The sequence below is a fragment of the Spodoptera frugiperda genome, chromosome 29, assembly GCF_023101765.2.
Source record: "Spodoptera frugiperda isolate SF20-4 chromosome 29, AGI-APGP_CSIRO_Sfru_2.0, whole genome shotgun sequence".
Lineage (NCBI taxonomy): Eukaryota > Metazoa > Arthropoda > Insecta > Lepidoptera > Noctuidae > Spodoptera > Spodoptera frugiperda.
In genome coordinates, this window is record NC_064240.1 from 10,716,718 (window position 1) to 10,736,796 (window position 20,079).

At 33.5% G+C, this 20,079-nt stretch overlaps 1 protein-coding gene across 4 annotated transcripts in view; it reads left to right on the top strand.

The window, feature by feature from the left end:
* Positions 1–20,079, top strand: part of LOC118268412 (tachykinin-like peptides receptor 86C) — a 99,258-nt gene that overhangs the window by 14,113 nt on the left and 65,066 nt on the right. For all 4 annotated transcript variants that reach the window (XM_050706616.1, XM_050706617.1, XM_050706614.1 and 1 more), the window contains exon 2: positions 10,267–10,492. In XM_050706616.1, the coding sequence (XP_050562573.1) occupies positions 10,403–10,492 (90 nt within the window). In that variant the 5' untranslated portion in view covers positions 10,267–10,402. The remainder of the gene's footprint in view (positions 1–10,266; positions 10,493–20,079) is intronic.

A 20,079-nucleotide genomic window follows, 5' to 3' on the forward strand; every position in this document is an offset into this window, starting at 1 on the left:
ATCTAGGCTTAATTTAAACTGGGTTCAGGTAGGGATTAGCTTGGATTGGGTCTTAAGTAACATTTGCGTCACGCGTAGCCAGGGTATTTTATGTGAGTTGTTAAAATAGAACTTAAAAGTGTCTTAAAAGCTGTCCTCCATAAATAACTATATAAATAGATGGATAGAAAGTGGAGTGATGTATCTAGTACTACTCTTTTATTTAATATTCAAACGTTGATATTTTTTAATAATAATACTTGATCGAGTCGAGGCAGTACTCGCACTTAAGATGTGTCAAGAGAGAATTATCAGTCATCACTATGATAAGGATCTATGAAAATGATACATGTACTTTGTTTTTTGGCATACATACATAAAACTGACTATTTATTTATTTATTTATTGTTATGGCACTCCAACAACTCGTTCACAATTACAATTACATATTTTTTAAAACATTGTAACAGGTCTTATTTAGAGAGTGAACTTGTCACTTGCAGGTGTGCACAGCACTTACATGTTTCAAGTTAGTAAACTAAATTATGATAGACTATAAAAAAATCTGTTTGCTTTTTTTTTTCAAATCAAACTCACACAAAATGTTATAAAAAAGTGTAATAGCACTTTTGTATATTCACCTACAAACCAAGGAGGCAATGCTAAACCGCCAATTTTAATAAAATATCTACATACATGTCTGTAACCCACATTTACCATACTAGCAGAAATTAATAAGTACAAAAGCATGCTGGCAGTTTGCCAAGAACATCTACGTAGTAGGTACTTTTCTGATTTTATTTAGATCATTAGGTTTCCTCATGAAATATGTAAGACCTATATTTTCTACATATTTATGTGTGTAACCACTGGTTGGTAAGAGATTACGGAATCAACAAGACATGCTCTGGCTTTTTGTAGAAAAAAAAAGAATTGTTGTTCTTATTTTACTTGACATTAATGGGATGTGATAAAAATATCTGCGATTAGAAAAAGAAAATGCTTTTGTTTACCAATCATTCGCTTTATTTACTAAACACACACTATTGGTTATATAGATTATTTTTATTCAATAAAATTTTTGGCTATGTTTAATGATGTTGCTAGCTTCTGACCACGGCTTCACTCGTAACAAATGTGCCTTATGTGTTATTCCAGACCACAATCTATTCCTGTTCTAAATTTCATTCCGATTTGATGTGATTGAGTAACAAACATACACACAATCTCACAAACTTTCGCATTTATAATATTAGTAAGATTAGCGTGACCAAGACAAATTAATTGAAAAAAGAAACAAACCATGTGGTACAAAATGTGTGTTTATAGCTCTATTATAACATCAACATCCACTTAAAATACCCATCCACAAACCGGATACCAAAACCAAAACTATTCCAAAATTACTACCCAAAACTAGAGCAAGACAAACTTTAGACCAAAATCCTTCACTACATCAACAAAGGCTGGGCCATTGTACAAGGACCTAATTTATCTAAGTACCGTGTTTTGGACCTAAACCATCCAAAATGTCGGGCACAAACGCAGACAAGATAAAGTTAGATAACAGGCTATTATTAAAGACTATGTAGTAAGTAAACAAAAGACGAATGCAGTCTTATTTCAAGTGTACCAGATAACAGGATGACAGAAATTGTCAAATGCTCTGTTGGTCTTAAATATAAAACAAATACAAAGAGGAGATGGCTTAACCGGATTTCCCTTTAACGTAATGCAGAAAATTTCAACCGTATTATGTCCATGTATTAAAGCTTTTTAAATAAATAAATAAACAAAAATTATGCGCTTTACGCGGAGTACGAGATGATACAAACCTTGTCTATTTTCCATATAACATCATTAAGCAGCCCGTTTTATTTGTCACAGCGCACAATCACATTACGGCTTTTCCTCTTTGGTCTTGCTTCGTGGTCTTAAATAAGAATAGGTACTGCGGAAATATGATTATGATGTACCTAAATGGATAGTAAGTTTAAAGTAAGTTGCCGAGTAGAAAGAAAAATGTGCGGTGGTAAGACCGTACACTAAACATTACAATATATGAACAATTCAATCCATTACACGAAATTGTCACAATTCCCAGTACATTAAATAACTTCAATTGTATAAGTTTTTATTGTCCTTTTTATAGACTTGAGTTCACAGTCTCAATGGCCTAATATATTATTTTTATATGACTTACAAACAATATTATAATATCCATTTGTGTTAAACAAAAGTCGAATTAATTTTATGGATTTTAATATTGTTCCAACTGTATAACGTAGTGGCGTAAGCAGTTATGTTGTATATGTATGTAAATTTGTAAATAAATAATTAATTCGTGTGCACGGTTGGTGTGGTGGCAGGGCAACCGGCTGCCGAGCAGTGGAGCGGGTTCGATACCTGCACGGTGTAACTTTTTATCCACAATTTTTTGTTTCGGGTCTAGGTGTCTTGTGTATGTGAACTTGTATGTTTGTAAACGCACCTACGATACAGGAGTAAATCCTAGTGTGAGACAATGTTTATTCAAACAAAACAAATTAAATAAATAAAGTCAATTGATAACAATTTGTATAAAATAAATAACAACCAATTTATCAGAAAATATTATTATAAAATACAATAGAAAAATAGCTACTTCGTTCTCGTGTCAAGTGGTCTCAAGTGTGGTTGTCATGTATGAATTTGAACTTTCTAGTTTTATTTCTAGGCCAGACTGGTATTTTGCAATAAATTATATTCCTTTTTAGATATTTTTGGATCAATATAAAATTGTTAATAAGACGGCGTTTCCAATACTCTGTCAGTTGTTAAGGTGATAACGATATACAAGTGTAAGTGATAATTATTATAATCCAAGTAATATTATAAAAGTTTGTATGTATGTTTGTTTGTTACACCTTCACGTCAAAACGGCTAAAGGGATCGAGATGAAATTAGGAACAGGAGTAGGTTAGGGTCTGGAATGATAAATATGTCACGGGAACGCAGACGAAACGACCAGTAGGAGTGAGTAAGCCATATTTTTTTCTGTACTGTACTAGGTTTTATCTTACCACTTTTTTATCCCAAGACCATTTGGGGAATAAGTTCATAGATTCTTCAGTTTTATAAGTTTGAAAACGGTGGTAAGAGCACTAAGATCCTTTTACTAGTGCATACTATTTACGTTACTTTCTGGTACGCGATGCTTCGTAATAAAGTCGAAAGCTGTGTGCGGTGTTGAAAATATTTATAGCACTGCTTTCCGTTGACGCTTTTAGAAAATAGTTTTTGACTCCGTACCCAACATTTTCGTTTCACAAAGAATATTTAAAGGAAAATATTTAGTTCGGCGTGTTTGAGCACTAGAGGTTGGTACGAATTATATAAAGCGCTCTTCTGATTAAAGTACATTAAACTTAAAGTGTAGGTAATAAAGTTTAACATTAATTAACTAAAAGTCTCAGTACAGGTAATAATATTTTGTTTGTACATATACATCCTATACTACTAGTATACTGTTATACAAACGGCTAAAGAGTTTGTTTATGTGATCGCGCTAATCTTTGGAACTACTGTTCCGATTTGAAAAAAAAGTGGTTTGTGTTGGATATTCCATTTATCGAGGACAGTTATAGGTTATGAAAATATTACGCTACGGCCAATAGGGGCAAAGCAGAGTGGATGAAACTGCGCTAGAGTAACTAATTTCTTTTCAAGTTTCAGAGTTTTAAGACTATAAAGACATATTATTATTATAAAAACCTTTGCTCGACCCATTTGCCTTTATCCCTTCTACTAAAAAAATCGATATGATTTTATATTCATAGCACTCAATTAATATTGCACGACCTATATGACCTCGTTTGTAATTTACTCAAGACAGTTGCCAATTCACTGTTTTTTTTTGTGAATAATAAAGGTGGTGTTTTTGACAGGCTTGTCAAGGCTAAGTTGTGTAGAAAAATATGACAAGTGCCAGAACGAAGAGTCCGTGGAGAACTAATATAAATAGAATTAAAAAATGGCTAAGTTTTTTTATGGAATAAGCTGGTAAACGAGGTCACCTGATTGTAAGCAATCGCCGCCGCCCATTGTCACTTGAAACACCAGAGGCGTTACAAGTGCTGGCATTTTGGGGGTTAGAAATTTAAGGGTTGTTGGGGACTGGGGGACTAGGAAGATTGGGAAAAGGGGTAATTGGGCCTCCGGTAACCTTACTCACACAACGCAAGCGTTGTTTCACTTTGGTTTTCTATGAAGCCGTGGTATTACTCCGGTCGAGCCGGCCCATTTTTGTCGAAACATGGCTCTCCCACACTTAAAGTTGTATGTTCTTTACAAACTATACTTTGTAGTACAGTGTGTTCCTTTAGTACGACTTTATAGCGACAACCGTTTTTAGCGACGAAAGTTTAGGCACTTGTTTGGTAGTATAAACTTGCATATAAATTCGTTTATTACGACTGCTTAAACGACCAACCGCTTTTAAACCGAATTTCACACATAAGTCCGGTTAGACAAAAACGAGCGTTGCCGTGTTTACAAATAATTCATTAATTAAATGAATAGCTATCTCAACTATCGCCCCGCGCGACGCCTCTGATTAATTGACTGTTTATTTTATTTAGTACATTTGTAGGTAAATCAAGTGACGCGATAAAACGCGAATAAAAAGAAATTTGACTTTTTCATTAAATGTAAAGTCGTTAGATACACTTCCATATAAGAAAGCGTAGTACGTACATTACACTCCTTACATAATTTGAATAATTAAAAATTTAATATTTTGATTAAAATGAGTTTTTTTTTATCTGCTCATTAAACGGGCATTTAACTGTTATCTGTTTATAAAAACAAACTTTTTTCTGTACGTTTAATACGACTTCCGGTTAGTACGACGTAATGTCACCGGTCCCTTGGTAGTCGTTATAAAACTGTACTTATAACAATATGATGTACCGTAAAACATACTTTACCAATTTTGGAACAAAAATCGAAATATATTTTTTAAGACATAGAAACCAAAACTATATATTTAGAATTGTAGTCATCACTTTACCGTAATCGTATTATATACAAACGCTTACTTTAGCCGTAGTCGAAAAAACAACATGGGTAAAGATACCATTTGGCAACTTTACCTACGCGCCGTATTTCGTGTATTGCATATTAAAGAGTTGTTGAGGTACAGAGGGCTTCATCTAGGACTACTTCGTATTATAATGCTTTAGGGAACAGAAGTAAATTCCCTAAGAACCTTTTCTGGGATATGACCTCGTTTGTAATTTACTCAAGACAGTTGCCAATTCACTGTTTTTTTTTGTGAATAATAAAGGTGGTGTTTTTGACAGGCTTGTCAAGGCTAAGTTGTGTAGAAAAATATGACAAGTGCCAGAACGAAGAGTCCGTGGAGAACTAATATAGATAGAATTAAAAAATGTGATTTTTTTAACATGTATATTTTTTTATTAAACCTAAAGTAAAAAAAAGGTAAATATCTGACATAAATAGTTCCCTTTTAAACTAAATTAAGTTCTAAAATTTTAAGTATTTATGTTTAAAATTGTGTAATGTTTAATGACTTTTTAATTTTTTGCTATCTCCATGTAACTTGAAACGTATACTTTTTATAGAGCTCCGAGTTTTCTGCGGTTTTGTTTCATGTGAGCCATTTTGGCTTAAAGCAAAAGTATTATTAAATACAATAACTTAATCCAGGATATTGGGGACTGGGAAATTTAGGTAGAAAATGGTTACATACACACAAACAAGAAAAAAACATTTATTGCATACCCTAACTGTAGGTAAAGTTGCCACAAAGCAGGCCTGGCAACTTTACCTAACCTGTGTCAACATTACCGAAGCGATTATTTTCAATAAATTAAAGGTTTTACAACAGTAAGCCAACTGGTATTACATACAAGATCAAAATTTCACTCACCTGTGACAAATAATTTCTGTGAGCACAATTTAGGAACTACTAACTTTTAGCACATTTTCACGCACTAAACGGCCATTACTGCATAATAGCAGTCTTGCGTCTACGCAAAATACAGTAAATATTTCCTTTAAATGTCTAAAAAATACTACTATTACAAAACAGAATTCTATGTAGATTTTTAGATAAATAGTTTATACCGAAACCTATAGTATGGTAAAGTTGCCAAGGGTCCGGTAAATTGCCATAGTTACCGGTACCAAAAGAGATTTAAATGTAAAAGATTTATTGGAGACGATTATGAATAACTCTAATGGACTACATAGTAACAAAATACGATAATTAAAATGAAAGTAATTTGTCACCCGTTATTCAACTTATAAAATAATGATTACGTTCTAGTGATTCAATTATTATTTCAAAGGTGACGTACGAATATAATTATTATGTCTTGTAAAACGTATAATTATACGAAAATATATTTTTACGAACACATGTCATTGTTCTATGTAATTACGTTTTACCGTCATTAGCTCTTTTACGGTTTCGTGTCGGTAATAAAAATATTACCGAAGTAATTACTGAATACTTGTACATGTCACGATAAGTATGGGTCCTACATATTAATTAGTACGTGTCCTGGTGACCGTCGCTCTGCGTAGGAATCAATAAAAGTTATAGATAGAATTATCTTCGTGATATTCTATTATTAAAACATAACGCCTTTTTATTCCTAAAGGGTTAGCAGTGTAAGATCTTTTTGTAGCCCGCCACTGGGCTCCAAAACCGAATTAATCGAACACAAAACCCATTGCTGGGATAGAAAGCATCCTAACACCCATGTCAGGTCCCTGTCTGTAAATAAAATTTCGCCAAAATCTGTTCAGTAATTTCAGCGTGAATGACGGAAAAACATCAGATCAAACAAACCTTCACATTTATAATATTAGCGTACTCGTATGTATACATGACTTTTGTTATGTGTATGATTATGTATCACGACCTTAGCCTTTAGCTACCATCCGGAGCTGCAAATAACGTAAAAGGTTACCGGGACTCCGGCTCAAAGCAGAAGAAAGTACGGGTGGTTTTTAGTCAGTAAGAGTCTGACACTCCCTCCCGCCTTACCCAAGACGGGAGAAGCCATAGGATGATTTTCCCCCCTCACGAAAGCTCACGTAAGAAGACCTAGAACTTAGTTCCTCATGAATTTAAATATATTTTTCCGGGTTTTTAATTTAAGCTCTGTATTTTATTTCTATGAATTTGTTATAAATGATTGCGATGAATACTGACATGCGATGTTTATGAAACCATATTGCCAGGTTGATGTATTGCTTCGTTTTCAATTTCAGCTGATACGATCTATTACACGTTTCAGCATTTTTTCATTACAAATTCCTTCAGAGAGTACTCTTTTTTATATTTTGTTAAAATATCGTATCGTTATTCCATTTTATCCCCGAACGGGTAGGCAGAGGCACACGTTATGGGACGTTAAGCCACTGTACAATATAAAACCCTGTTTTCACCATTTGTGTTACAAGTCCCATGTAATAGGGGGTGAGCCTTTGTCATACACTCAGCACAGTTCTAGCCTCTGTGCTACTGAGAGAAAAACCGGAAAAAGTCCAGTAATATCTTATACGATTCGGGAATTGGTCCCGAGACCCCCGTGCCCAGCCGTACTTGCGACCAACAGAACCAACGAGGCAGGCAACCAACGACCATTGATTAGAATATTTTAATAAAATATGTTGTATAATAATAGTGTTTAGCTCTTAAGTCTTCTCGTTAATAAACACCAACCATACATTTTGTAAATACACATGTATTAAAATGAATACATGGCAGAATCCAAAAGTTGAAACAAGATTTACTTACGACCGCTTTCAATCGGCTAAGCTAAAATACTTACAATGCAATAAAAACCTAAAATAGACTCAGAATAAAGATTATATTGCCTTATCTATCGAGCCATGCCCAATATCAATAAAGGATAGGCCTTTCAGGGGTCAAGTTCAGACCTTCGACATTTAGAGGGATACAAAAAGCGTGTATATTTAACCCTCGCCTTAAATAATGTTGTAATTCTAAGGCCTGTGTTGTCACAGCTGTATAAGTTACGTCACAAGATTTTGTTTTAAAATAGAATCTTTATGAACCATAACATGACGTAAGAAGGAAGTTACAGAGAACGTTGTGGTTTCGTAGCGCGTAGTACCGTAGCTCGTAGCGGCGTAGCGCGTAGCAGTGTAGGTCGTAGTAATGACAGTCGTAGTAACTTTGTTCATAAATTACAGTATTGTACTGTGTTTTTATGTAAATTTTAAATGAGATGACGCTCTTGTATACATATTTTTGTAGTAATTATAAAAAAAAGTTATGGTTACATCTGAAAAGTCCGTGGAACATAAAAACTCAACCACTTCTTGTAAATATTTGATCATATTTACGAAAATGTTTTCACTTGAAAAGTCCTTCACTTTTTACATGTTAACTTAAATTGAATATAATTTACTAACATTTACTTAATAGTACTTCCCCACGTGAACACTAAAACATGTAACTTAAGTACTAACGTATATTATTATGTAAACACAAATTACAGACGACCCGCGCTCGGTCTAGAAATTACATTGCAATATACGGTAAAACACAGCCTTGTGACTTAATATTCTATTTCATTTCAGTATTTACTAAAGACTTGTATGGAAATGGCAAAAATTATAGCAAAGAATAGAGTTTCAAAAATAATGACTTGTATTTTAGATTTTGACTAGGGATAGATTGTGAGATAGGGTCAAAATTGCGTATATGACATTGTACCTTTTTATCCCCAGATGGGTTTGAGCATTTCTTGTTTTTTTTTTAACCTTGGCCCAAACTAAAATTTCCTCCTATGTCGTCGTCCACATGACACCCAGATTCGGATCAACAATTTGTGGATCACACAAAGAGTTGTTCCATGTGGGAATCGAACACGTACCCGTTGCACGGTAACCGGTTGCCCAGCCATCACGTCAACAGTGCTATTTTTCGTAATGTTACATAATAATTAATTTTTGACCGTCATGTTATGAGCCTATGTAATAGAGGGTAAACTTGCTGTCATTCATCAGATACAATTTCAGGTACTCTGTTACTACTCAAATATTACAAAACACAGAAAAACACAATAATGCTTTATTCCACCTAGGAATTGAACTCACGGCCAATTACTCATTGCGCGCGTTCGCCCACTCAAACAAGTTATAGGTAAAACAGTTTAATGGCTTTAATAATGGGACATTAGCTTTAACAATGAAAGGGAAACTTGGAAATAATAACTGTTTGTTTAATAGGACTATTATTGCTAGTATATTATTAAGTTGAAATAATAATAACAACACACGTGTCCTGAAGTCTATTTTAGGGAACAGTGAGTAATTCTTAAGAAAAGGAGGATCGTTCACTAGGTGAGGTGATCGTGTCTGGCGGGTTTTCTGCCCAATTGTTGTTCGTTGGGATTTTCTATCCATGTTTATTCGCATGTAAAGTTCATACGTGCAATGTAGGATTTATGACGTCATCCGTTGATTTGTTCGTCGATCGCCTATGTGCGACCTTTGTCACCTGTCACTCGTCATCGCCACTCTATGAATATTGTGAAATAAAAATTGAATTTGTTGTTTGCCTGCATGTTTTCTCTTTATTTCATTTCTGGTATTCATGACATCACAGCTCAATCAATGGACTTTATTACATGGGAGAGCAGACGGAAGACAGAAGGTTGTTCTATTTATTAACTATCAGTTGATGTGTCATGTAGTTTGCCACCTATTCAATAAATAAAACAGTTTTATAATAAAATACAATTTTCTTTTCAAAAAGATTAAAGCGCCCAACTAACCTTCAGATTTTCTTAAGAGATCTTGAAGAAAATTTAACATTCTAGACATGAATAAGAATAGTATAAACTTAATTGAAATTAAATAACAGACAGACATTTATAATGTTCCTTTCCAAAACTACTTTATGTCTAATTAATTAATATTATAATTGAGTTTAAGTTTGAAGACTTTAATTTGACATTGATCGTGAATATACCCACTTATCTAGACTACTAGTACTATTAATACTATGTTATATTAGTCTACGTCTTTTTTTTTAGTTTCTTTACTTTCGTCCTTCTGAATCCAAAATTAACTGTAAACAAATAAAAAAAAACAAACATCCGAACACAGGACCTCCTCTTTTTTTGAAGTCGGTAAAAATACCTGATGAATAAACCAAATTTTATAAACAACAATATGTTTTAGCAAAACAAACTATCTTGAAAACGCTCGAACTAACAAATATTTTCTAAATTGTTTCAGGTACCTTCAGAAATAACAGTCTCGACGTGAAATGTGTATTTCTAAGGAAACAATATTGGGTAGTTTGTTAATATATTTCAGTGTTCAATCAGTGAAACAGTGATTTTAACTATGGAGTGTGTATATACAGTGCAGAATGGATATTATGTACAACATTAGTTTGGAAAGACAAAAGTTCTACGCGACACACGACTTCAATCAGTTCTCTGAATCTAGAGACGTGGAAGTAAGTTTTAAAGTTATTATTTATGCTAGAATACTATGTAATCACCACTATGTATGGCTGTTGATATGATTATGTAAAATAGAGCGCAAATTTTCCTAGTTAATAAATAGGACTTGTTGTTGTTTGGTCAATTGTGACTGTCTAGCTAGGAGTCCTAAGTTCGATTTTTCGAAAATTTCTCAGTAAAAGTACAGGATGATTCCTATTGGGTATATCAAAATCATAAAATAATTGGTGAAACGCGAATTTTATAATCAAAATGCGCACCTTTACCTCCTTTAGGAATTAAAATATATGACGTCGTTTTATACTTAAAGTAAACTTACGTATTCAAGTCCCTTAATAATTAAAGAAAAGGGTTATTATTAGCATGAATGACGTAATGTAAGCAAGTTAACGACGACGTATTCCGATGAAATGCTCTTCGAATATGCATGTGACACCCAATGTACGACAAATCGATAACATAGGTTAATGGATGCAGGCCTACTTATATTTATAATATTGTAGTTTAAAAATCGATATGAACAAGACGTAGTGGAACAAAGGACACATTCAATAATTTTATTGTAACTTTCGTGAGACATACTAAATTAATTATTATGTTATCGGCTTACTCACGTAATTGACGAGGAACTCGACTAGTTTCAAGCCATGCTAGAGGCTCATATTCATGAGCAGCATTCCGCGGCAACGCGAAAGTCGAGTTCCTCGTCAAAACATTACGTGAGTAAGCCGATAATTTATAATAAAATTAATGAAACATTCAATAGTTCAATTATTTTTAATTCAAATATGTACCTACGTTGCTTTATATTAAGATTGCTATTATGTCGTGGTTGTGTTTACAAGTTTACAAGTACGTAATCAACGCTTCACATTTGTACTAAGAACACCAATTTGCAGATTAGATAAGGGTTTCGTGAAAGGGTCGTATCTAAGACTTAGTTAGTGTTTCAAATTACTTTGCTTGATCCAGGAATTCTTGCTAGATATTAAGCTTTCAGTTACTAAAGAGATATGGGACCATGAGAAGGAGCAATAACTGAGGTTATTTATTAGCAGTAGATGACAACTTATAGGTATGCTTTTGACGATCATGATAATTATTTTTGAAATATTTACAGTATATAGTATGCAGAATATTAAAAAAACTAAGTAAATTTTACTATTGAAATTCTCTTAGTAAATTATGAATGTTTAATTGTGAAAAGTTAGAGTTAAAATAATTTACTTATAGACAGAAAATTCTGTAACGAATTATCTAGAATTAGTATGATTACTTTACACCAAACTTTTAATCGAACTGAAAACTTGGGATCTATTCTAAATAAGTGCTTCTACAACAAATATTATTTATAATAGTTGAAGAGCAAATGTTTTAGAATTTTCTAGTAGTGTTTGGCAAGTCTTAAAGTACAACTTTAAGAGAGTTGTCAGAAATTTTTAATGAGCGAACATTTCAGATACCCGTTCCATTAGTAGTTTTCTGGCAAAATGCCATGTGTGTTCCTCGGTTTAATTTGTCAAATTTCAAATTGGACTAAAAAGCCGGAAAATGTATAAAACATTTTCCATATATTTATTTAAATCACTCTAAAATAATATTTTTAAACATTATATAAAAATAAAAAACAAAATATCATTTAAAAATATAAAAATAGTAGCCGACCAGTAGCGGGACCATGGTCCAAGCTACCGGAGGTTAGGGCTCCAGAGACAGGAACCTCCTCACAATACGTACCGTTTCGAGGAGCACTGCCTTCAGCATCAGGACCTTAATCCATCCGCCCAACGCCAGCCTCCTAAGATGGATGTATAAAACATTATTTTTAAAAGAAGTACTAAGCAATATTTTTTTAAGGTTGTTATTTACTTTTTTTTGTTAATCTGATTGGTTTAGAGGCAATGTCATGATTAAGGTGGCAAATCAATTTCCGTTTCGGCTAAGTTTGGAAGTGTTTGCGTCATCCGTAAGCCAAGGGTTTCAAAACCAATTCCTTGGATGATTTATATACTTTTCCTCCAGTTAGTTTTCGATAGAATGGCTATAATTTCTCTCTACGTTTAACATAATCATTTTTATATTTTTGAATTTTATTGATCATAAGTTTAAAGTTTTATTTAGACAACTGAGATCCACAAATGACAACAAGGAATACAGTAAAGTTGTCATAGACAAGTGATGCCATTTAGTGAGTTGAAAAAAAGGAATGTTTTAAATAATGGGCTCATAAAATTATAACATTTTCATGAGCCTTTGAGCAAAATTATGTAAGACTATGTACTCGTATAAAATATTATTAAGTTAAGTTCCGTGTTACGTTATTAAATTAATATTACGTGGAAGATTTTACATAATTATAATTATTATCTCTTGGTTTTGCGAGCTGGATAAACCTAGGGATCAAAGATAATGTTTTAAGACATGACTATGTAAACACGTACTTTAGACGTAAGATAAGAGGGAGTAAATGCTTTATATTCCTTGTGTAGTATGTATGTATGTGCAGGATGTTCCAAAATTCCTGAATGATAATTTGCGGTGCAACGTGGCGTAGCGGGGTCGATTCCCTCACGGAGCAACTCTTTATGTGATGTGAAAATTTTTGTTACAGGGCGTCATGTGCATGTGGACTTGTAGGTTGGTAAACTCACCCACGACACAGGACACAATTCTAGTGAGGCAATGTTACAAAAAACATGAAGGCATCTGCTAAGTAATAAAATTTGTTCTATCTGACCACGTGACCGATTTATGCAAGTTTATAAGTTTGGTCCACGTGAACTAAAATCAGTGCCAAAACTGATAGAGGCTCTTGGCAAATTCATCAAATGGGACACCCCCTTTGCTTATTAAAACAGAGAAGTTTAGGTACAAACTTCTTGACGGGCGCTCTTTTCGGCTGGGGTCCCGTAGCATTTTGCTGACTAGCCACTATGTAATTACACCACTGTCTAAAACGTGTTTCGAACTTTCCGATTGTAATTAATACCGTTCCATATTCTTTTATTCAAAATTGACCCTTTGGTATTTTAATTAAATACATTCTGCTGTATATCTGTAGTGTTGCTTTTTGTGTTGTTTTTTATAAAGCATTGTAATCCAAAGTTCACGATGTTTGAAGATTCCTTCAGGCGAATCAAAGCAAAATTAACGAAAGGTAAATACGAAACTTAGTTTGAAGACGTCTTTTTGTTGTTTTTTCGTGATTAGATTATGTTAATGAGAGGTTTGTTTAATAAACAATTTGAGGAGAACAATAACGAAGTAGGTACTCAAGATTCATTAACTGGTAATGAGTTAGATTTGGTTACTCAATGTTGATTAGGTGGGTGGCCACTTTTAGCTTTTTTGGGTCTAATGAGTACCTTAGAAATCATGTTATGGTTTAATCCTGATTATAGGAGAACCGAGAATCTAAGCCAATAAAATCTCAAATGTCGAAGTCAAAATGTTATATATTTATACCTTAATATGTATGTGTAGGTATGTATTGTATATGTCAAGTTTCTAGGTCATTCAAATTATTATTTGGAGCGGAATCGAAATCGAACTCGCGACGCGTATTATTGAAAAGATCCAAAGAAACAATAGCATTGTTTCTATTCTATCTTCTAGGAAAGTTAAAGCTAAAATAAATACAGAAGTGAAACGTTGAAATATGTTTGCAAATATTCTTTAGCATTTTGTTAGGGAATGAACATTGAAATATTGTGTTTTGAAACTAGCTCAGTAGAAAAGTTTATTTTTTTTATTTGACACTGACATCTAAAATAATCTACTTTATACTGTAGGAAACCTATATATTGTAATTCAGTCTTATCTAACAGTCTTCTGATTATTCTAAGAGATACAATAGACGTTGCGTAATTATTTTATCATAAAATGGTCCAGAAAATCTGAAGTCCAGTCAGTCAGTCCAGAATACAAATGTAACTTTAACCATTTCTATTACAGAAATTAGTGTGTAAAGCTTTGTGGGCTAAACAGATTTAGTCTAAGACTGTAAGATTATCTTACAGAACAAAGTAAAGACTGTCTAGTTCACTGAATTAACAAATATATTGTAATTGCTAAAGCTATAAAGGTTACTTACTTGAATTAACAAAAGGAACTCGAAATGATTTTAGTTTTAAGTTTCGTAATAAAGAGTACTACGTAAGTTGCGATTTAGGTTGCTTTGCCACCAGAGATGTGCTATGTAGCTATGATATGAAGGTGTAAATAGCTTAGCTGAAACTATGTGACCGTTACCACTGATATTAAGCTATGTAGCTGTGAAACGACTGAGAAGTCGCGCAGCTCGATATATATCTATTCAGGAAAATTGGAATTACAAGGAATTACAAAAATCACTTAATATCGGATAATAGATCGTAGATCCTAGACCTTATCATATCCATTCAGGAAAAACTCACATATTACAAAAATCACTTAATCACATATTCACATATGCACGATTGGGTGCCTTTGCAGAGGACTTCTGACATCTGTCCCATTTGTCTTACTGTAGAGAAAGTATTTGTACATTTTAAAACGGTAGCTAATATCGTTCCGTCCACCTGTGCTGGTCGGACAGGTTGCTATTTAATGCCCCAACTGAGGACTTAGTACGAGTTTGTGTTACGTTTAACGATAGCGCGTTCGGCGTTCTGTACCCTTGATTGACCGGCTAAAATAAACCAACCAATCAAAGCGTCAAACGCGCTCTCGTTTCGATTACTTTAAACGTAAAGCAAACACATACTAAGAGCACTGATTGGTTGGTTCATTCACAATGACCAATCACAGCGCCGAACGCGCTCTGTCGTCTCGTTTTCGTTTAACGTAAAGCAAACTCTTACTAAGGGTACTGAATATAAAACGGTTCTTTAAACTAAAATGCTAACACGTTTGCTGTGTCCAAGTATTTATTTTAAAAGTCGTTTCTCGTTTTCTTCATTTGTTTCTAGTGTTAGATCTACATTTGCTACTATATTTTTTTTTTTTGAGGAAAATACAAAGGTCTATAAATTGTTCAGAAAGTAATGTAAAGTAAACTATGTTCTTTAGCTTAGTACCTAGATGTTATGATCCCAGGTGAAACTGTCTAAGTCTTCAGTTTCAGACGTCTGGCAAACTCGGTCCAATTTTGAAATTCCCAACTGTCAGATATCGAGCAATGTGTGAAAATAGTTTGATGTCTGAGTGGAGCAAAGTATAACCATTCAGTCCAACTTTGATATTTTCAGTCTGAAATTCTAGATGGTATATAGAAGAATAGCTCTTCGATTGGTACTATGTCCGTCTGGAATTTAAAAGTGTTACCAAGTCCTTTATCCAAACCCTGGAAGAGACATCCTGTATCAAAATAAAGGTAGTTTTGGTTAAGTAGTTACTTAGTTAAAAAAGTTACTAAGAGGGTGCGTGTTAAATTGATCCAATGGTTTTGGAGTCTATTCAGTGCTGGTTTGTAATTGAATTCTTTCTTCTTTTATGGTGGTTCGTGTTAATATAATGTATTTTACTAGCTACATTATACTTACAGTGAAATAAAACAAAACCGACGCTATGTTATGTCATTGTTTCATCCATAACCTTTTGATCTGGTTCAAATCTTTATTCCTTAATCTGTGGCTCGAATACAGTTTGAATTTAAAATGAAGATTGATGCAAATATTGACAGATCTGATTTTATACACTCCAATTTGGAGTTCGATTCCAATTTAAAATTTCGAAGAATATTCGTTTAAAGATGTTTCCATTTTTTTTATACTTCTAGTTTTGAGTGGAGATTTTTAAAAGAAATAAAAGATTTTTCATGTAATATAAGAATAGAATATAAATATTTTTTTGGTATTGTAAAAATACGATTAATACGAAATATGGCAGAAAAATAGAGAGAGAAATCCGGGTCGAAATTATATGATAGTAAAATATTTAGTACCCAATTTCATACTCCTTGCTCTAAGATTTCAAGCTAAGAAAATTCAATATCATTTACCTAAGTCACTTCGGGAGGTACTTTCTTTTATGACCACTTGGCCACTGAAGTAGTCTGGACTACTTCAATTCGCCTTCATAATAATTTATTATTTAATCTGATGGCAAAATAGATTATATTTACAAGTGTGGGAGAGCCATGCTTTGGCGCGAATGGACCGTCTCCAACGGAGTGATACCACGGCCTCACAGAAAACCGACGTGAAAAAACGCGTGCGTTTGTATGTGTTGTGTTTTGTTGTATGAGTAAGGTTAACGGAGCTCCAATTACCCTCCCCCACATTCCTAATCTTCCCAATCCCCGATATCCCAACAACTCTTAAACTCCTTATCATCAGGTGATCCGCCTGCTCGTTTGCCGGCTTATATCATAAAAAAACATTTGCCACGTAGACTTTAGAAAACACTTTCTTAGGGGCTATTTAAGTGATCAACTTTTCAATGAAATATTTCATTCAATACTAATTTCACAAAAAGGCAGAAATAGTCTTTGATATTCAACCACACAATCACTCAAATGCAGTCATCAATTGCGATATCGTTGGATATTTTCCCGTCAATGCATATCTGGCTCAGCCCGTAGCATTTACTGCCCGATAAACACCGACAGAGCTGCGAATTACATATGACTGGATTTTTCGTAGATAGCACATTTTCATTTAAATGTTTCGCAATAAAATGTTATTGGGAATGTAGAAAGTAGCAGTGTTGTACTAGTATTGCTATTTGTTTTTGCGTTACCAATCTATATGAAGTCATATACGTCTTGAACGATTTCATTATTGACAACAATATTGTGACTTTGTTTGTACCGATATTTTGGCGTTTTGTTGAATCTTTAACATTATTTGAGTATACTGATTGTCACTATACCGAATGGGAGAAGCTCTAATGAGTGAATTTAAAGGCCCAGAAGATAAGCCTAAAAATGCATAATACTTTTTGAGCTACCTTGAATACTCTTAACAAATACGCCGCGTATCCGTAACATTCCTAGAAAACCTACAAAATTACTGCTCTTCTGTGGTGAAGGTACATGGAGCTGTTCACAGTATTGAATGCTTGATTTATTTAATTAATTATTTTGTTTGAAAAGTTCACTTTTAGAATTTTCAGTTTTCGTGGAAATATTTAGTGGTTTTATACTTATGTGGACGAATACTACTTGTAGTTTCATTTTTAACCCCCGACGCAAAAAGAGGGGTGTTATAAGTTTGACGTGTCTGTCTGTCTGTCTGTCTGTCTGTCTGTCTGTCTGTCTGTCTGTCTGTCTGTCTGTCTGTCTGTCTGTGGCATCATAACTCCCGAACGGATGCAGTGATTTCAATTTAGTTTTTTTCGTATGAATGAATGCGGTCCCCCAACGCGACGTATTTTTCGTACATTCTTAGGTACTTTAAGATGAAGTTTCTTTTATTATTTTTTACTTTTTAAAGGGAAATTAAGTTTTTATGTCGGGGGTTTTTTAAATTTTTAATTTATAAGTCATATATGTGATCTTCATGCTATATACTTGTGCTATGTATTATGAAGACTGTACGATCTTATACAAGAGGGTAAGCTTGCATAAGTCATGTCAATGGATAATATGACGTGTTCAAAATCAAAATCCCTCAAAGCTGACTCGATTAAGCTAATCCCAAATGAAGGATCTCTGACAGACAAACTTAATGCGGATTCTATATTATACATATATTGTAGAGCTATGATCAAAGACATCATTTCATTTGTATATTTCCTGTTATCAAAGCAATGAATTTATATATTATCAAGACGATATACGTACGGCGCTTCGTGTTCCGCGCGCACCTCAAAGAGCCATCAAACCACCATAGATGGGGCCCAATAGGGCTAATGCTGACCCGGAGCTGTTGACTGCCTAGCAGGTTACCGGTGCTTCAGCTCGAAAAGCAGGAGTAGGGACGGGGTGGTTTTTAGTAAGGAAGACCTAACTCTGCCAATCTGTTTTTATTTTACGTAACAATATAGGTGGAGGATAATAATAATTATGTACTATTATAATTCATGTTTATTTAAGTTAAAATTTGAGTGGCATTGTTAAGACAGAAATTTCTAAATGAATAGATGTCTAAGCTATTACTTGACCAACAAGGTAACCGGAAATTATGAAAACCCAATTTGTATTTACGTAATATACCTTAATAAGTTAATTCAAAAACCTCATTATAGGGAAGTAAACGAAATTTAAAAGATAATTTGTCCGAATAAATATTTATTTTTCAGAGAAATTTCCTAATTTGATGTCTTCCTCAAATATTTGAGGTCACCGATTTTAATAATAAATTTGATGGATATCGGTATAATTGTCATCATCAAAAGTTTGGGTACAAATTATGTAAAAGTACGATCATGTCAAATGTTTGACAAAAGGCATAGAGGTAACTTTAAATGACTAAAACTAACTTACTGATTGACTTAATTACATATAATTTCAATATGGTGATATTTTATTCTATAATACATATTATATGTTTGTACTTAGATATAAAAACAGGATTGAAAAATACACAATACACATTCAGAAACGTATATAATCCCAATTTCAAAATCCAATTTAACCCAAACGTCAGTAGTGCGGAAATAACACACAACATAACACAACACAACACAACACATATCCTTTGGTGTACAACGTCAAAAGTTATGAAATGTCATTACGAATCTACATTCAGTGTCGTGTCGGAGTTCCAAATTGTGTGGTCACGATGTCTATATTGATTCCTTTTGATATATTGTATTCGGGAGTCCGTGTCATAGCCAATATATGAATGTAGATACATATCGAGTTTTATAAAACCAGTATAAACTGACCGTGCAATGTGGGGACAAATCATACAAAGAGAGCCGAATAAACTGGTTGTGTACTGCTCGATGTGTTTCTATTGTAGAGTGTCAAAGTGGGACTTTGGACAACTTTTGTTCGAATGCAATCTTGTTTTGTTTTTGTTTAAGTTGCATGTGATCTTATTTTGTTTTGTTTTTAGAGGGTTAGGATCGCATCGCACCGGATAATTGAGGCTTCGTTTTTAGGATTTACAATTAGTAATTTCTTGTGAAATAAAATAGAAAATTTTATACAGAAGCAACACTGAAAACACATTTCTAAGATATTATAATGTTACCAATTAATAAAACATTTAAGTCTATTAAATACTCGACTAAAACTTGTTAAGTTGCGAATTCAGTATAAAGGGAAAATCTCTTTGGATTTTTGCTACTAAAGTAATTTCATGAAACTCAAAAACAGATGCAACAGACTTTAAATTAAACCAGTACATTTTTTTAACTACTCACAGTTTCTCGATAAATGTCATCTTGAGATCTTCAATTATTTAAAAAGTTTGAAGTAAATTGTATGCGCTTAAGTGCATCCGAAGTGTTAATTAAGTGGAGCGAGAAGATTTTGCTGAAATGCTGAAGTTTATTGCTATTCAAATTTGTGGCACTTTTGGTGTCTGGGAATTTTGCTGTTAATTGGTGGCATAAAGTATTATAGTTTAAAATGAGAAAGCATAAAATATTTCGCTTGGTCTTGTAGTCGCAATCATGATTAACTAGCATAGGTTTATCTAAGATTGTT